This window comes from Lithobates pipiens, unplaced genomic scaffold, assembly GCF_037356315.1.
Source record: "Lithobates pipiens isolate NorthernLeopardFrog02 unplaced genomic scaffold, aLitPip1_a1.2 Scaffold_16, whole genome shotgun sequence".
In the NCBI taxonomy this organism is placed as follows: Eukaryota; Metazoa; Chordata; class Amphibia; order Anura; family Ranidae; genus Lithobates; species Lithobates pipiens.
In genome coordinates, this window is record NW_027507748.1 from 280,864,274 (window position 1) to 280,880,907 (window position 16,634).

Below are 16,634 nucleotides of genomic sequence, written 5' to 3' on the forward strand. Positions count from 1 at the left end.
TCCATACACAAAGAAAATCCCCCATTATTATCACTGTCCCAGCCCTTCCAGCCCTTTCTATCTGCGCAAGGAGCTGAGTCTCCACCTCCTCATTAACATTGGGTGGTCTATAACAAACTCAAATGATTAACTTTGAACTACGCACATCTGTATCCAGTTCCACCCATAATGCTTCAGACTCATCACACTCTCCGTCCACCAGGTCCTCTTTCTCACTCGCTTTGAGATCACTTCTCACATACAGACAGACCTCCACCTTCCTTTTTTCTCTGTCTTTCCAAAAGAGTGCATAGCCAGGAATATTAATAGCCCAGTCATGTGGGGAATGAAGCCAAGCTTCAGCAATACCAATTACATCATAGCTCTCCTGATGCACCAGAGCTTCCAACTCACCTATTTTGCTTGGCAGACTTCTGGTATTGGTGAACAAACATTTTAATGCATTAATACATTTTGACCGGTCGCATACTATCCTCTTGGGTGTTCCAAGATTACAACTAGGACTTGCTACTATATTTACCTTGGGTTTATGTGCTTTGGTTACCCTACCACTAATGCCCCTAATATTACCCTCTGGAATATGCTCCACGCTGACTATCTCTATCTCTGGACCCTCCCCCCATCGCCTAGTTTAAAAACCCCTCTAACTTTTGGCCATCCTTGATCCCAGCTGATCTGCACCCTCCTCATTTAGGTGCAGTCCTTTCCTTCTATAGTACCGTATATCGACTGAGAAGTCCACGTGGGTGGCTTACCATCACAATGGAATATTCTTCTGTAAATGGGCCCCACTCGGGCCGTGTGATCCATACACTTTTAGCTTTTCACTGGCACAGAGCAAACTGAAGTGACTACGTGGGAAACCACCGCCTATGTCCTACGGGGATGCCAATCAAAACATAGAAAGTGAAGAATGACATAGAAGTGAACAAATGGGAGTGTTGCTGCGCAAAGCATTGTGCCACAATGCAGCACAAAACTCTGCAAATGAAGTGTCTGGTCTGTAATCACGCGATTGCATTGACGTCACTCTTCCCATAGCCCACCGAACACAGTGCACTTAAAGGACCTTTTTTAAAAAATATATTTTTTTTGTTTTTTAAAGGGCCTTTTTACATTTTTTTTGTCACTAGCTTTGAGGGGGTGGCACCCGTGCACCCCCTATGGACAGGCCACCATTGGTGTTCACTCTGCATATAGGCCCTCTCTACTCTATGGTGCACAGCCCACTCTACTCGTACATAGCCTAGTCATGCACAACCCACTCTACTCTATGGGCCCTCTGATCCGATCCTCCCAGATGGAAGGGGACCGATCTCCTCCTGTTTTTTTAGTGGATTAAATTGGGGGTAGGCAGGTGTAAACAGACACATGTCTGTTTACATCTGCCGCTCCATATCGATGATTGGAGGGTCTGACTACTTGGCTAGTCATCAGCCTATTAAAACTAACTCTAATCAGAAGATTAAATGACAAGAAAAGGTCAATACTACCAGACTGTCCTGTGTTCTTTGGAGGTTGGTTGTTTAATATTTGTTATTCTGAATATAGAATTTGACAGCAAAGCCCTCATTGGTTGAGTCCATGTACAGTACACTTCGGAATGTGTTCCAATGACCTCACGATCTGATTTCTGTTGTATGAAAGCCTATGAAGCTTTCCAAAAACAACACATTAAAACAAAAGATATTTTTTATTGCTTGCTTTTGTAATCAGCATACTCTAAAGAATGATAAAAATCTAGCAATTTAAACATAATTCCATAGCAATATTATAAAATATCTAAGTGTCACATGATAAAAAAGGGACCAGAGAAAAGAGTATAAATAGGTAAAGTTGTCTAGCAGCACTCAGTACAGAGGCAAAGATGGCAAAGCTTATCCTCTTCACCGGTAAGTTAATGCTCACCATGCAATAATAGGTTTTTGTATTGTGGTATTTTATCGCCAACCACTGTATTATGTGGTTTACAGCATAAAGCATTTATGTTATGATATTCAGGGTGGCTGGCAAATCTGCCTGTTAAATTAACACTGATCATTCATTCAATTTTTATATTTTCTAAAAGGGTTACTCCACTTAAAAGGGATCATTTAGTAATCATTTAATAATAGAAGAAGCCATGGTGGCCAGAGTTGTTCCCTGGCTTATTATATATTTTGGAAATTCCAACAGCAAGATCTCCCTTCTATAATTATTAAAACAATATTAAACCCTAAAACAAAAAATATTGCAGCTGACAAAACCTTAAATGTTGTAGCCACATTAGTTTTCTTTTTTTCCCTTTTTTCACCAGTTGACCCAGCCAGTAACACATTTTCTGTCTTTAGGGTGTCTCCAGTCTGGATGGAGGAGTTACGGAGACACTCTTGGACAGCAGCATTGTCAATCTGGGGAGAGGGAAGTGTTAGAATAGCAGATTTATATGGTCCTTACTAACAAATTGTATATTGAAAAGATGTTTTATATAAATAAAGAAAAGCTGACAATTGTAGGCACTCCTGACAGTTTTAAATGGTTTGTATGAAGCCTCTACATGCAACTTCTGGTTTATAGCTTGGTCTGATGAAATGTAACAGACTTACTGGTCAGAAATAAAGGCCTAAAAAAATTGACTGCAGAAACCACATAAAAATTGATCGGCTGCCATATTTTACATTTTTGTTCTGGGGTTTAGTATAACTTTAACTCTCTTCCTGACCACCCAAATGAGTTGGCCGGTGCAACGCATCCTGTTGAATTCCTTTTAATATAATATAAAATAAATGCAATATCCAACAGGATATGTTGAACCCTCTGACAAATGGCCAGGGTAGGTGTACACAGCTGCAGAGATTTCTATACATGAGTCCCTAAGGATAATACAAAATTGCCGGGCAGTTTAACTATCCAGTATTTACCAAAAAGCAGAAAGATCAATATTGGATGGCACAACAATTTAAAAGTATAATGGAGCCATGAATAAGTAGAAAAAAAAACTGACTGGAAGGTTCCTTTATGCTTTTCTTTCTATTTAGCGATATTTTCATGTTGAAAGTAAATGCATTTCTCTTGGAGTCTTAATGTAAATAGCAGTATTTCCTTTATGGCAATAAAGCAAAGACACACACTCAGCGCTACCCTTGTCCATACACAAAGAAAATCCCCCATTATTATCACTGTCCCAGCCCTTCCAGCCCTTTCTATCTGCGCAAGGAGCTGAGTCTCCACCTCCTCATTAACATTGGGTGGTCTATAACAAACTCAAATGATTAACTTTGAACTACGCACATCTGTATCCAGTTCCACCCATAATGCTTCAGACTCATCACACTCTCCGTCCACCAGGTCCTCTTTCTCACTCGCTTTGAGATCACTTCTCACATACAGACAGACCTCCACCTTCCTTTTTTCTCTGTCTTTCCAAAAGAGTGCATAGCCAGGAATATTAATAGCCCAGTCATGTGAGGAATGAAGCCAAGCTTCAGCAATACCAATTACATCATAGCTCTCCTGATGCACCAGAGCTTCCAACTCACCTATTTTGCTTGGCAGACTTCTGGTATTGGTGAACAAACATTTTAATGCATTAATACATTTTGACCGGTCGCATACTATCCTCTTGGGTGTTCCAAGATTACAACTAGGACTTGCTACTATATTTACCTTGGGTTTATGTGCTTTGGTTACCCTACCACTAATGCCCCTAATATTACCCTCTGGAATATGCTCCACGCTGACTATCTCTATCTCTGGACCCTCCCCCCATCGCCTAGTTTAAAAACCCCTCTAACTTTTGGCCATCCTTGATCCCAGCTGATCTGCACCCTCCTCATTTAGGTGCAGTCCTTTCCTTCTATAGTACCGTATATCGACTGAGAAGTCCACGTGGGTGGCTTACCATCACAATGGAATATTCTTCTGTAAATGGGCCCCACTCGGGCCGTGTGATCCATACACTTTTAGCTTTTCACTGGCACAGAGCAAACTGAAGTGACTACGTGGGAAACCACCGCCTATGTCCTACGGGGATGCCAATCAAAACATAGAAAGTGAAGAATGACATAGAAGTGAACAAATGGGAGTGTTGCTGCGCAAAGCATTGTGCCACAATGCAGCACAAAACTCTGCAAATGAAGTGTCTGGTCTGTAATCACGCGATTGCATTGACGTCACTCTTCCCATAGCCCACCGAACACAGTGCACTTAAAGGACCTTTTTTAAAAAATATATATTTTTTGTTTTTTAAAGGGCCTTTTTACATTTTTTTTGTCACTAGCTTTGAGGGGGTGGCACCCGTGCACCCCCTATGGACAGGCCACCATTGGTGTTCACTCTGCATATAGGCCCTCTCTACTCTATGGTGCACAGCCCACTCTACTCGTACATAGCCTAGTCATGCACAACCCACTCTACTCTATGGGCCCTCTGATCCGATCCTCCCAGATGGAAGGGGACCGATCTCCTCCTGTTTTTTTAGTGGATTAAATTGGGGGTAGGCAGGTGTAAACAGACACATGTCTGTTTACATCTGCCGCTCCATATCGATGATTGGAGGGTCTGACTACTTGGCTAGTCATCAGCCTATTAAAACTAACTCTAATCAGAAGATTAAATGACAAGAAAAGGTCAATACTACCAGACTGTCCTGTGTTCTTTGGAGGTTGGTTGTTTAATATTTGTTATTCTGAATATAGAATTTGACAGCAAAGCCCTCATTGGTTGAGTCCATGTACAGTACACTTCGGAATGTGTTCCAATGACCTCACGATCTGATTTCTGTTGTATGAAAGCCTATGAAGCTTTCCAAAAACAACACATTAAAACAAAAGATATTTTTTATTGCTTGCTTTTGTAATCAGCATACTCTAAAGAATGATAAAAATCTAGCAATTTAAACATAATTCCATAGCAATATTATAAAATATCTAAGTGTCACATGATAAAAAAGGGACCAGAGAAAAGAGTATAAATAGGTAAAGTTGTCTAGCAGCACTCAGTACAGAGGCAAAGATGGCAAAGCTTATCCTCTTCACCGGTAAGTTAATGCTCACCATGCAATAATAGGTTTTTGTATTGTGGTATTTTATCGCCAACCACTGTATTATGTGGTTTACAGCATAAAGCATTTATGTTATGATATTCAGGGTGGCTGGCAAATCTGCCTGTTAAATTAACACTGATCATTCATTCAATTTTTATATTTTCTAAAAGGGTTACTCCACTTAAAAGGGATCATTTAGTAATCATTTAATAATAGAAGAAGCCATGGTGGCCAGAGTTGTTCCCTGGCTTATTATATATTTTGGAAATTCCAACAGCAAGATCTCCCTTCTATAATTATTAAAACAATATTAAACCCTAAAACAAAAAATATTGCAGCTGACAAAACCTTAAATGTTGTAGCCACATTAGTTTTCTTTTTTTCCCTTTTTTCACCAGTTGACCCAGCCAGTAACACATTTTCTGTCTTTAGGGTGTCTCCAGTCTGGATGGAGGAGTTACGGAGACACTCTTGGACAGCAGCATTGTCAATCTGGGGAGAGGGAAGTGTTAGAATAGCAGATTTATATGGTCCTTACTAACAAATTGTATATTGAAAAGATGTTTTATATAAATAAAGAAAAGCTGACAATTGTAGGCACTCCTGACAGTTTTAAATGGTTTGTATGAAGCCTCTACATGCAACTTCTGGTTTATAGCTTGGTCTGATGAAATGTAACAGACTTACTGGTCAGAAATAAAGGCCTAAAAAAATTGACTGCAGAAACCACATAAAAATTGATCGGCTGCCATATTTTACATTTTTGTTCTGGGGTTTAGTATAACTTTAACTCTCTTCCTGACCACCCAAATGAGTTGGCCGGTGCAACGCATCCTGTTGAATTCCTTTTAATATAATATAAAATAAATGCAATATCCAACAGGATATGTTGAACCCTCTGACAATGGCCAGGGTAGGTGTACACAGCTGCAGAGATTTCTATACATGAGTCCCTAAGGATAATACAAAATTGCCGGGCAGTTTAACTATCCAGTATTTACCAAAAAGCAGAAAGATCAATATTGGATGGCACAACAATTTAAAAGTATAATGGAGCCATGAATAAGTAGAAAAAAAAACTGACTGGAAGGTTCCTTTATGCTTTTCTTTCTATTTAGCGATATTTTCATGTTGAAAGTAAATGCATTTCTCTTGGAGTCTTAATGTAAATAGCAGTATTTCCTTTATGGCAATAAAGCAAAGACACACACTCAGCGCTACCCTTGTCCATACACAAAGAAATTATTCAAAAATAACAAAAAGGACTATTATCCCAATGTTCTTAGCTAATATACCATGGTATAAATAAAAATAAATGATAAAAATAATATAAATTTATCAGTCACTAGCTAACATCCAGGGCTGGAGAGAGGCTGCCTTCTCAAAATGGGCTGGGAAAGCCAAAGCCAGTGGACCCCTGGCAGGATTGTCTGGATTCTGGCACTGCTGCCTCAGTGGCCCCGTTCACCGACAGCTTTGGCTTTCCTTGGACTTTCCCAGAGAGATTAAACCTTGCACTATACTGCCTGTTACCCAAAACTACAATGTGAGTGTATTTTTTTTGTTTGTGTTTGTGTTTTAACAATAAACCGTGCTACACCTGTGTCAGTTTGGCATCTCTCTTTCCCTCCCCTCTTCTATTTCCTTTATGGTGTACTTAGTAAAGATATGTCATATCTTTGGTCATGGTGCCAATCACTACAATATTACTTACCTGGAAAAAGCGAGCAGTCAGTAGGGGAGATTTACTAAAATTGGTGCACACAGAATCTGGTGAAGCTGTGCCTTGTAACCAATCAGCATCTAGGTTTTAATGTCAAAGCGTAATTGAACAAACTGAAGTTAGAGACTGATTGGTTACTATGCACAGCTGCACCAGATTCTGTGTGTTCCAGTTGTTGGTGTCAATGGGAAGAATTGTGCATCATAACAGTGGGAGGAATTGTGCCCCAAGGGCCTGATAAAGGCTAGCAAAGGGCCACATCGGACCTTCAGGCCGCAGTTTGGAGACCCTATGCACATTTAAAATAAGTTAGCAATTACAGCATACATTTTTGGCCTCACAAGTTCACAGTTCAAAAAGGGATGGATAGACCAACATTCTAATGAAAAAATAAATAGCTCAAGCTCTGCCTGTAGAATTTAGAGGACACTCAGACATGAATGCACATTACAGCTGCCCTCAAGAATATGAATCATCTGGAAGTTCTATGTTTTGCTTAGCAGAACATTTATTTTGATATCAATTGAGAGGTATGGAAGAATATAAAGGTAACATTGACAGATGCTACCACTAACTCTAACATAGCAATCAAGGGTAAATTTTATAATCTGCCAGACACAGCAAGGCCATTGGGATTGGTGGGGGGGGGGGGGGGGTATGGCATTGTCCCCAGATTTTGCAGCAAAAGGACCAGATTACTGTAATCTCATATCCATGGGGACCTATTCAGTTTAGGAATAGCCGATATGCTAATGAAAGTCTTAGGCACGCAATGCAAACATTTCTCTGCAGCTGCTTCCTGGTGTTGATTTCTCTGTAGCTGACCTAGAAATTGGGACCTGTGAAATGTAAAATAAAGGGCACCCAGACACAAGGCTATATTATGTAAAAAAAAAGGGTGAAAACATTTTTCAGGCAATATACTCTATGTACTTTGTTCCATCTTCTGCGTGCTCTCTGAAATTCTAGTGGACACTGGTGGCATCCACCCTCAGGGCTGCTGTTAGAAATTACAGGGCCACATACAGCCTACCTGACATGCCCCCCCCCCCCCAAAAAAAATATCAAATTCAATTTTTGCTAAAAATGCGATGGTAGCAATGCCGTTTTGCAGCCATGGCAGAAATTATACCCTTGCTACTACTGCCTCCTGAAACCTGTATTTTGTTATAATTTTTTTTTAAATTGCTGAATAGTAATTTTTCTTTGTGAGACTAGCTGCAACTGTGAGCCAAGTGTTTAGCTTGCAGTTGCAAAGTGGCCCCATTGAATTCAATGGGAAGTTTGATAGGTGGTGCTGCCTGTCAAACTCTGCAGCCTGTGTTAAAATGACGCAGCTGTGTAGTAAAACATTGCAAATACATAATGTGTACAGCCCTGTCTGACGGTATTGCTAGGATTTGGGTGTGCAGCTAGGGGTGGTGATAAATCCACGGCTCAGCCAACCATGTGAAAGAGTTCTTAGGCTGCATTCCCACTTTGTATTTCCTGACCGTGTGACAAAAGGTAAGGGAAACGCATGCTTTGTACTGCAATCTCGCATAGTGCTTGTGGTGCCGTTAATTGCTAATGGCACCCCAAAAACAGATTGCATTTTGTCGTGTGACAAACTTGCAAAGCTGCATGCCTGAAAATGTTCTAGAACTTTTATGGTGTGTTTGTCAAATATAGGGCAGCCCATTCAAGTGAATGGGCTGCCCCATGTATAAACAATAAAAAAAATAAAAAAAATGCAGGAACATGTATTCTCACTATGCTAAGTGTGAATGGGCCTCAGGAGTGGCATATAGAGTGGCATATAGAAATAGCTGGTGCATTGTGGCTGGTGGGACTGGTGGAGATGTTTGTCAGCTGGAATTCTGCAGCTTCACCCCCCCTTCCTCAGTCACCCCTTTCCATTAGAAGCACTACAACATTCAAACCCTACAGCCACAATTCACACAGAGCACGGAGTAGAGGTCAGGAGAGCAGAGCTCAGGACTCATCAGGGAGGAACAGGCATAGAACTTCTTACCTTCAGTCTTTCTTCTTTGCAAGATAACGCTGCAAAGGGGGAGGGGAGGGGGAGTTTAAGCACCCACAGAACACCGGTGTCTTGTCATATAAGGTCCCCCATCCGATAGTGTCCGCTGTGTACTGCGCATGCACAGATTCCGAAAATTGACGAGGATGAACGGCGCCTGTGCCGTGAGTCCAGGTTCCATCCCCACTATCCAAGTGGACATAGAGTAGGAATATAAAAGAGCCGAGCGCAGCAAGGCCGAGCCCGAAGCGTGGCGAGCGAAGCTCGCCCGCGAGGGGCCCTCTAATATTCACAACCCTATGTCCGCTTGGATAGTGGGGCTACCACCTCCACTCACAGCGCAGGCGCCGTTCAACTTCGGAGATTTTCCGAAGCTTCGTCTGCTCCGTACTGCGCATGCGCAGTACGGGGCGGACGCTATATGATGGCCGGACACTATATGGCACAACACCGACAGTGTAATGATTTCAAGGCAGAAGCAGAGAGAGACAGTGTGCAGCTGTCCCTGCTGCTCTAAAATCAGGATGCAGCCCGAGAATAAAGCCAGCATGGGACAGATTGCTAAACAAAGGGACTGTAGGCAAGTAAGTAGAACATAGGGATAAAGCGCATGAGTCACAAGGCAGAACAGCCAGCTCTCCTCTCCTGCAGTTGTCCGGGCCCCCTTTTGGACTGATGAGGCTTGGGCCCCCTACTGGAGGGCTGGCTGTACTGCCTTATCGGTGGCCCTGTCCAACCTTAGTTCTCTTTCTTCTGCAAGCCCGCCCATCAGCGCATAAGCCTAATTTTGGCTTTTACTTGGAACCTAAAGATTCCATTAAAAGCAAGGTTACAGGTTACCGTATATACTCGAGTATAAGCCGAGATTTTCAGCCTCTTTTTTGAGGCTGAAAGTGCCCCCCTCGGCTTATACTCGAGTCATCGCTGTCTGCCCGCTCGATCAGCGTGTCGAGCAGACAGACAGCGGCCATTCTATAGTTCAAAAGCCGCGCCTCCGGCTCCGCCTTCGCCTGTGATAGGCGGAACACTGAATTTCCCAGCAGCCTGTGTTCCGCCTATCACGGACATCGTATCATCCTCGTACTACGGACGAGGATGATACGATGTACGTGATAGGCGGAACACAGGCTGCTGGGAAATTCAGTGTTCCGCCTATCACAGGCGAAGGCGGCGGCGCAGCTTTTGAATTTTACAATGGCCGCCGAGGCGCCGACGAACGAAGAGGGCACGGGACGGAGGCAAGGCAAGGCACGGCACGGGACGGGACGGGACGGGACGGAGGCAAGGCACGGCGGCGAGGCACGGAGGCAAGGAGGCTCGGCACGGGACGGAGGCTCGGGACAAAGGCTCGGGACACAGGTAGGCTGGACACACACACACACACACACACACACACACACACACACACACACACACACACACGGATGGATGCACACACACACAGGGATGGATGGATGGATGGAGACACACACACACAGGGATGGATGGATGGATGGATGGAGACACACACACACAGGGATGGATGGATGGATGGACACACACACACACAGGGATGGATGGACGGACACACAGGGATGGACGGACACACAGGGATGGACGGACACACAGGGATGGACGGACACACACACAGGGATGGACAGGCATGTCTTACCCTCGGCTTATACACAAGTCAATAAGTTTGCCAGTTTTTTTGGGGGTAAATTGGGGGCCTCGGCTTATATTCGGGTCGGCCTATACTCGAGTATATACGGTAATTAAAATGTATTATATAATACCTCTTTCAGTGAGATATTTTAAGTACAGTATACAGTATACCATGCAATATTCACCAACCTTTAATGTATTTCTTCTAGGGCTGGCTCTCCTGCTGAATGCTCAGTTAGGTAAGGTATTAAATATCTTTTAAATTACTTGCTATTAAATTATATACAGTAACATACTTTTACATAAATTAGAGTATATTAATATTAAAGATATTGATATTAAAACAATTATTAAGGCAATCTTACACATTAGGTATTCTTGCTCCACTCAGGCTCTGCCTTCGAGCTGTCATGCTACTTCACAAACTGGGCCCAATATAGGCCTGGACTGGGGAAATTCAAGCCTGACAACATTGATCCATGCCTCTGTACTCACCTGATCTATGCTTTTGCTGGAATGTCCAACAACCAGATCACCACCATTGAATGGAATGATGTCACCCTGTACAGCTCTTTCCAAAACTTGAAGAACCAGTAAGTAATGCCTAATGTTAAAAGCATAGAATAGTATAGATGGCAAGTTCATAGTAGTATGCAAACATACTGTAAGTGCTTAATTGCAGTATTATAATGTCTAACTGTAAAGCCACCTCGAAGGTTGCATCTGCTATGGACGTATGAAAGTGTAGTAAAGGGGTAAAACCACTATTAAAAATGATACATTACCATAATATGCTAATTCAGTTTACGCCTCCTGACATGCTGCTAGAAATTGCATACAAATGCATAAAGGATTATAAAATTTGAATAATCTTATGGTAATTGGCTACAATAGAAAATTATAGTTTTCAAGTACAGGTTGTCAGGCCACCTGAGGCCAGGTGACAAATGCACACTGTTGGGATCAGGAGTGCACCCCAAGGTAGTGGACCCTATGGGTGACTGCTACGGATGGGAGTCTGGGTGGTAAAGTAAGGCAGGGCCGCTGGATTACCAATACGGATCCAACCGGGGTTAGAGCGTAAGATTCTCTAGGGCGAGGAGTCTAAGAGCCAGCAGGTGTTCATCAGAGCCTCTAGTGGTGAGGATGGATTGGGCTGCAACTGGCTCCAGGACGCACACCCCCAGGGTCCCCTAGCTCACGCCCACAGTAGGCAACAGGAGGATAGGGATAGTAAGGGAATAAGCCAAGGTCGGGGCCACTAGCAGACAAGGACAACAGAGTACACACCAAAGGTTCAGGGTCACAGGCAAACAGGGATAGTCAGGGACACGCCAAAAGGTCAGGGTCATCAGCAGACAGGAATAGTCAAGAACAGGCCAAAGTCAGTAACAGAGACAAACAAAGAGCACACGGCAAGCAGGAAAGAGGAAGCCAAACACACAATGAATACACAATGGTTGCTCAGCCCTGCTGGCTTGCAATGCACAGGTTAATATAGGGATCCCTGATAGGGCCTGGGGTGGAACCATGCTTAGAGGAGAGGTTATAAAACCAGCCAGGTGAGAGTGTCTGGCCTCTTAGTCTGAACACATGAGGAGAAGTAAGCTGACAGAGAAAGATTACTGCATAACCATGACACAAGTATTAAGAAGTATTAACCATATACAGTATTAATCATGTAAAGTTACGATTTTATTTTTCTATAGTTGTCATTTGAACAAGGAGGTACAAATCTGTCAGCATAAAGTAATTATAATTAATTGCAGCAACAATATTTTCCACCTAATATGAACTAATGTAGGTGATTTAACACAGCTTATACATAAGAGTATTACCATGTCTAGAAACAGAGCATCATTCTGTTGCTGAATGAATTGGTTAATGTATTCACCTCAGTCAGTGAGTCAGATTGCTACAAAGTCAGTGAACTCTTAATATATTAACTACTAGGTAGAAAAGTTTACCCTTGCAACTTTTACACTACAGGAACACTACATATTTGAATAGATTATTTTATATTAAACATTTTTTAAACACAGCACTTTTGCTAAAAGTCAAATACTTCACAAAGTACTTTTCGATTTCTGTTTTCAGGAATGGAAACTTGAAAACTCTGTTAGCCATTGGAGGTTGGAACTTTGGAACCGCACCGTAAGTATAATTCAGATAATTCTATTGTGAGGATGCAGGACTATCCATAGCAAGTTTTATCTTCTTTCTCTGTCCTTAGTTTTACTCAGATGGTCTCTACAGCTCAAAACCGTCAAACATTTATCTCATCTGTGATCAAATTTCTGCGTCAGTATGGGTTTGATGGGCTGGACTTTGACTGGGAATATCCTGGATCAAGAGGAAGCACACCTCAAGACAAAGCCCTCTTCACTACTCTGGTTCAGGTACCATTATAGATATAAGCTTCTGGGAGGAAGTAAACGACATTGGGATCATACTGTATTTACCTAATTCTGACATGAAATAAGACCACTTTTATTTTAACAGGAAATGAGAGCAGCCTTTGAAACCGAAGCTTCACAAACCAACAGACCAAGACTCATGGTGACAGCTGCTGTAGCTGGTGGTATTTCCAACATTCAATCTGGTTACCAGATCCCACAACTTGCTCAGTAAGCATTGCAAAATATAATCTCATATATGTAGTAACAGAGCTTTACAAGTTCTCTGAATCCAAACTTACAGGCTAGCATGTAATTCTACATGAAAAACAAAAATAAAAAAACAGTTTTAAGAAACAAGAAAAAGTAAGTAAAAAAGGTAAGTCAAGTTTACATTTAAAGCCAAAAGAGGAACTTCCGCTTATTTTACTCCTCCCCCCCTTTTGTGCCACATTTGGCACATTTCGGGGGGGGGGGGGGGGATGGGGGAAAGGATATCTGTATTTGACAGGTATCCTGTTCCCACTTGTGGGAGCCTCAGCGGGTATTGTCGTCACCGCCCGGGCTCCCTCTTCCTCCCTTCTCAAGTAGGACTCCAGGACAGGTACAGTAAGTTTGCAATTTTTAAAAGTCAGCAGCTGCAGTATGTGCAGCTGCTGGCTTTTCATTTTTGTAGTGATGGGCGGTCCTTCGCTTTAAATCAAGCCAGTCTGGCAATAAATATGTGAACCTCTTTCACTGACAAATTCTTTGTTTATCTGAAAGTTGCTGGACTGTCAATGGCCTTGCCTTAACTATTTCTATTTTCTATGTATTGTGTGAGGTTAGGAAGCTGGAAGGCAACAACTCCACATAATACTCCCCATCTAATATACCAGCCTTAGGCAAAATAACTAAAGTTAAAAATGGGAAATTATTCATCTTTCATAAGTAAGTCTGCAAAATTATAATAATTAAAGGCTGACTTTTCTGACTATTGCATAAACACAATACTGACAGGTTAACTTAAGGTTGAATTGCAGAAAGCACTTAAACTAAAATAAATGATCAAAACAAATGAACTATAGGAGAAAGTTCACTTTCAAAACAGATTTGCATAGCAGCTGGGACCTCATTATTAATGTCTTTGCAATTGCTTTAATTGGTTGGGCATACTCTCCTTTCATCCCATTTGGGTCCAAACTCCTAGATCCTAAATGCTAAAAAGAGTAGAGAAAATTTTGCCATACCCTTTCAGAGTCCTAGATGTACTGACAACAATGAGTAAATTGCCTCTTTTAGTATCTCTACCTCTAGCAGTGTGACTTGCATGGCTAAGATGCCTAATCCTTTTCTAGTGATGCTAAGGCTAACCAGGTGAATGGGTGAATGAGACTGGAAGCAGTTCCCTGTTTGTGTGTGTGTGTGTGTGTGTGTGTGTGTGTGTGTGTGTGTGTGTGTGTGTGTGTGTGTGTGTGTGTGTGTGTGTGTGTATATATATATATATATATATATATATATATATATATATCCTTCCAATAATATTTTTTTTTCCAATATTTAGAGCTTTGGATTACTTCCATGTCATGACCTATGATCTGCATGGCTCATGGGAAGGTTACACTGGAGAAAACAGCCCCTTGTATTCTAACCCCTCTGCCACTGGTGCAAACGCTTACCTGAATGTGGTAAGTATTCATCAGACAATAATGCTAATATACTAAACCAGTTGAGAATATAAAACTTTAAATTTGGTAATGTTCAATTCAATAATCCAATCATTGGAAAAATATCTGTGGTAAACTGAGTGTTTAAAATGACCAGAATTTGCTTTTCACATGATTGTATAACTGAAGTGAATATTCAAACTTATATTATTTATAAGTGAAGATTCTCTACCTTTTTGGTAAATCATTCTTTATGCCAATAATGATGCTGAGATTATAAATGCAAGTGCATATCATGTGACCAATTTTAATATGTATCTGTAAAGAACATATCACAAAATAATAGCTATCTATAGTAACTATAGGAACAACTGTATTTACGTGCATAAGCACATATACACAGACTATTATTTCTTCTGCTTGCAGGATTATGTTATGAACTACTGGTTGAACAATGGTGCACCAGCTTCAAAACTCATTGTTGGCTTCCCAACCTATGGACACACCTTCATTCTGAGCAATCCATCAAACACTGCCATTGGTGCCCCTACTTCTGGAGCTGGCCCTGCTGGACCTTACACCAGACAATCTGGATTCTGGGCATATTATGAAGTAAGATTACAAGGTTATTTTGCAGGAGACTACATTTTAGAGATATTTACCTATTGCAGGGCATTAATAAAAGTATCCTTTAATGCCTGCGATTTAATACATAATATTTACAGTAAATTATGCATTACAATGGTAGTACTACATCAGTGATCCTACTAATTAAGTAATATTCTGTATTATGTAGAACATTATGTAGTATTAATTTATATTCTCCATTCAATAACTTTCATAGACTGATTATAGCTATTTTGAATGAAAATGAATGGATCACTGAGCCCTTTGCTGTGATCTCAATAATAGATATGCATATTTAACTTTTTTCTTTGAATTCCCTTAGATCTGTACTTTCCTGAAGAATGGAGCTACCAATCAGTGGTCTTCTGCTGAAGATGTTCCCTTTGCCTACCAAGGAAATGAATGGTTGGGATACGACAACCAGAAGAGCTTCCAGATAAAGGTATTTTTGTTATACAATCAAATAGAAAAAGACAAAATACAGAAATAGAGCCTTACACAACTTTTCATTCTTTTACCTACAGGCTGAATGGCTGGTGAAGAACAACTTTGCTGGTGCAATGGTTTGGGCAATTGATCTGGATGATTTTACTGGTACTTTCTGTAACCAGGGCAAATATCCTCTGATCAGCACCTTGAACCAAGCTCTTGGTATACAAGCTTCTGGTGAGTCATAAGTTTAGTTCATACAGTATCTACAGTATATCATTTTAACTGCTGGAGTGTTTTTTGAAAGTGTTTCTGTGTACAGTAATTGCATAGCCTCTCACTTTAATAATTATAAAAAATTGAGCTAAAACACATTCTGATATTCTGATATTCTTCTCTCTTCATTTACAGGTTGCACACCTCCCTCTTCTCCCATTGCCCCAATCACAGCAGCCCCAGCAACCCAGCAACCCAGTGGAGGAAGCTCTGGAGGGAGCTCTGGCAGCAGCTCTGGTAGTAGCTCAGGAGGCAGTGGGTTCTGTGCTGGGAAAGCAAGCGGCCTCTACCCAGTGGCTGGCAATAAAAATGCTTTCTGGCATTGCTTAAATGGTGTCACCTACCAACAAAATTGCCAGGCTGGGCTTGTTTTTGACCCAAGCTGTGAGTGCTGCAACTGGGCATAATCAGATTCTTCTACAGTACAAAATGCTAGTGTATTTACTACTCAAGTTACACTGAGACCACATAACTTCAGTGCTACAATAAATAATGTATTTAACATATTCAAACTTGTCAGTGTGTTATTGTCAACTGTATAACATAATGTAACTTATACTATAATCACTGCTTAATAGGTTTCTACCTACCTATAGGAATCTACATACAGTGTTGAGAGTTAGTTTTAAAATAAGGTGATAAGACATGTTACAAAAAGTACCATTGTTCGCATACCTAAACAGAGAAATTTTAAGCAAACTTGCTTGGGCTACACATGCTTGGACTACACAGCTGCTATCCTAATAGAATGTGGTCTATCAGTCCAGAACATGACGATATTCACTTATTGCTTCTGCAGGAGCTGCATTCCCAAACGCCAGCCTGGTCAGTGCAGACAGGCACACAA

The 16,634-nt window shown here is 41.4% G+C and overlaps 1 protein-coding gene across 1 annotated transcript; it reads left to right on the forward strand.

The window, feature by feature from the left end:
* Positions 1-10,914: 10,914 nt before the first annotated feature.
* LOC143984340 (acidic mammalian chitinase-like) lies at positions 10,915-16,218 on the forward strand. The gene is made up of 9 exons (XM_077484579.1): positions 10,915-11,006; positions 12,511-12,567; positions 12,647-12,812; positions 12,916-13,040; positions 14,353-14,476; positions 14,882-15,067; positions 15,405-15,524; positions 15,607-15,748; positions 15,923-16,218. Exons 1-9 carry the CDS (start codon positions 10,930-10,932, stop codon positions 16,192-16,194), a joined length of 1,269 nt encoding a protein of 422 aa, XP_077340705.1. The 5' UTR covers positions 10,915-10,929; the 3' UTR covers positions 16,195-16,218.
* Positions 16,219-16,634: the final 416 nt, after the last annotated feature.

What these genes read in the sequence shown, in the direction of transcription:
- LOC143984340 (XM_077484579.1), top strand. Translation starts at nt 10,930, where the DNA reads ATGTCCAACAACCAGATCACCACCATTGAATGGAATGATGTCACCCTG. An exon ending in TCTTCACTACTCTGGTTCAG is followed by an intron (nt 12,813 to 12,915) that starts GTACCATTATAG and finishes TTATTTTAACAG; the next exon opens with GAAATGAGAGCAGCCTTTGA. An exon ending in GATTCTGGGCATATTATGAA is followed by an intron (nt 15,068 to 15,404) that starts GTAAGATTACAA and finishes GAATTCCCTTAG; the next exon opens with ATCTGTACTTTCCTGAAGAA.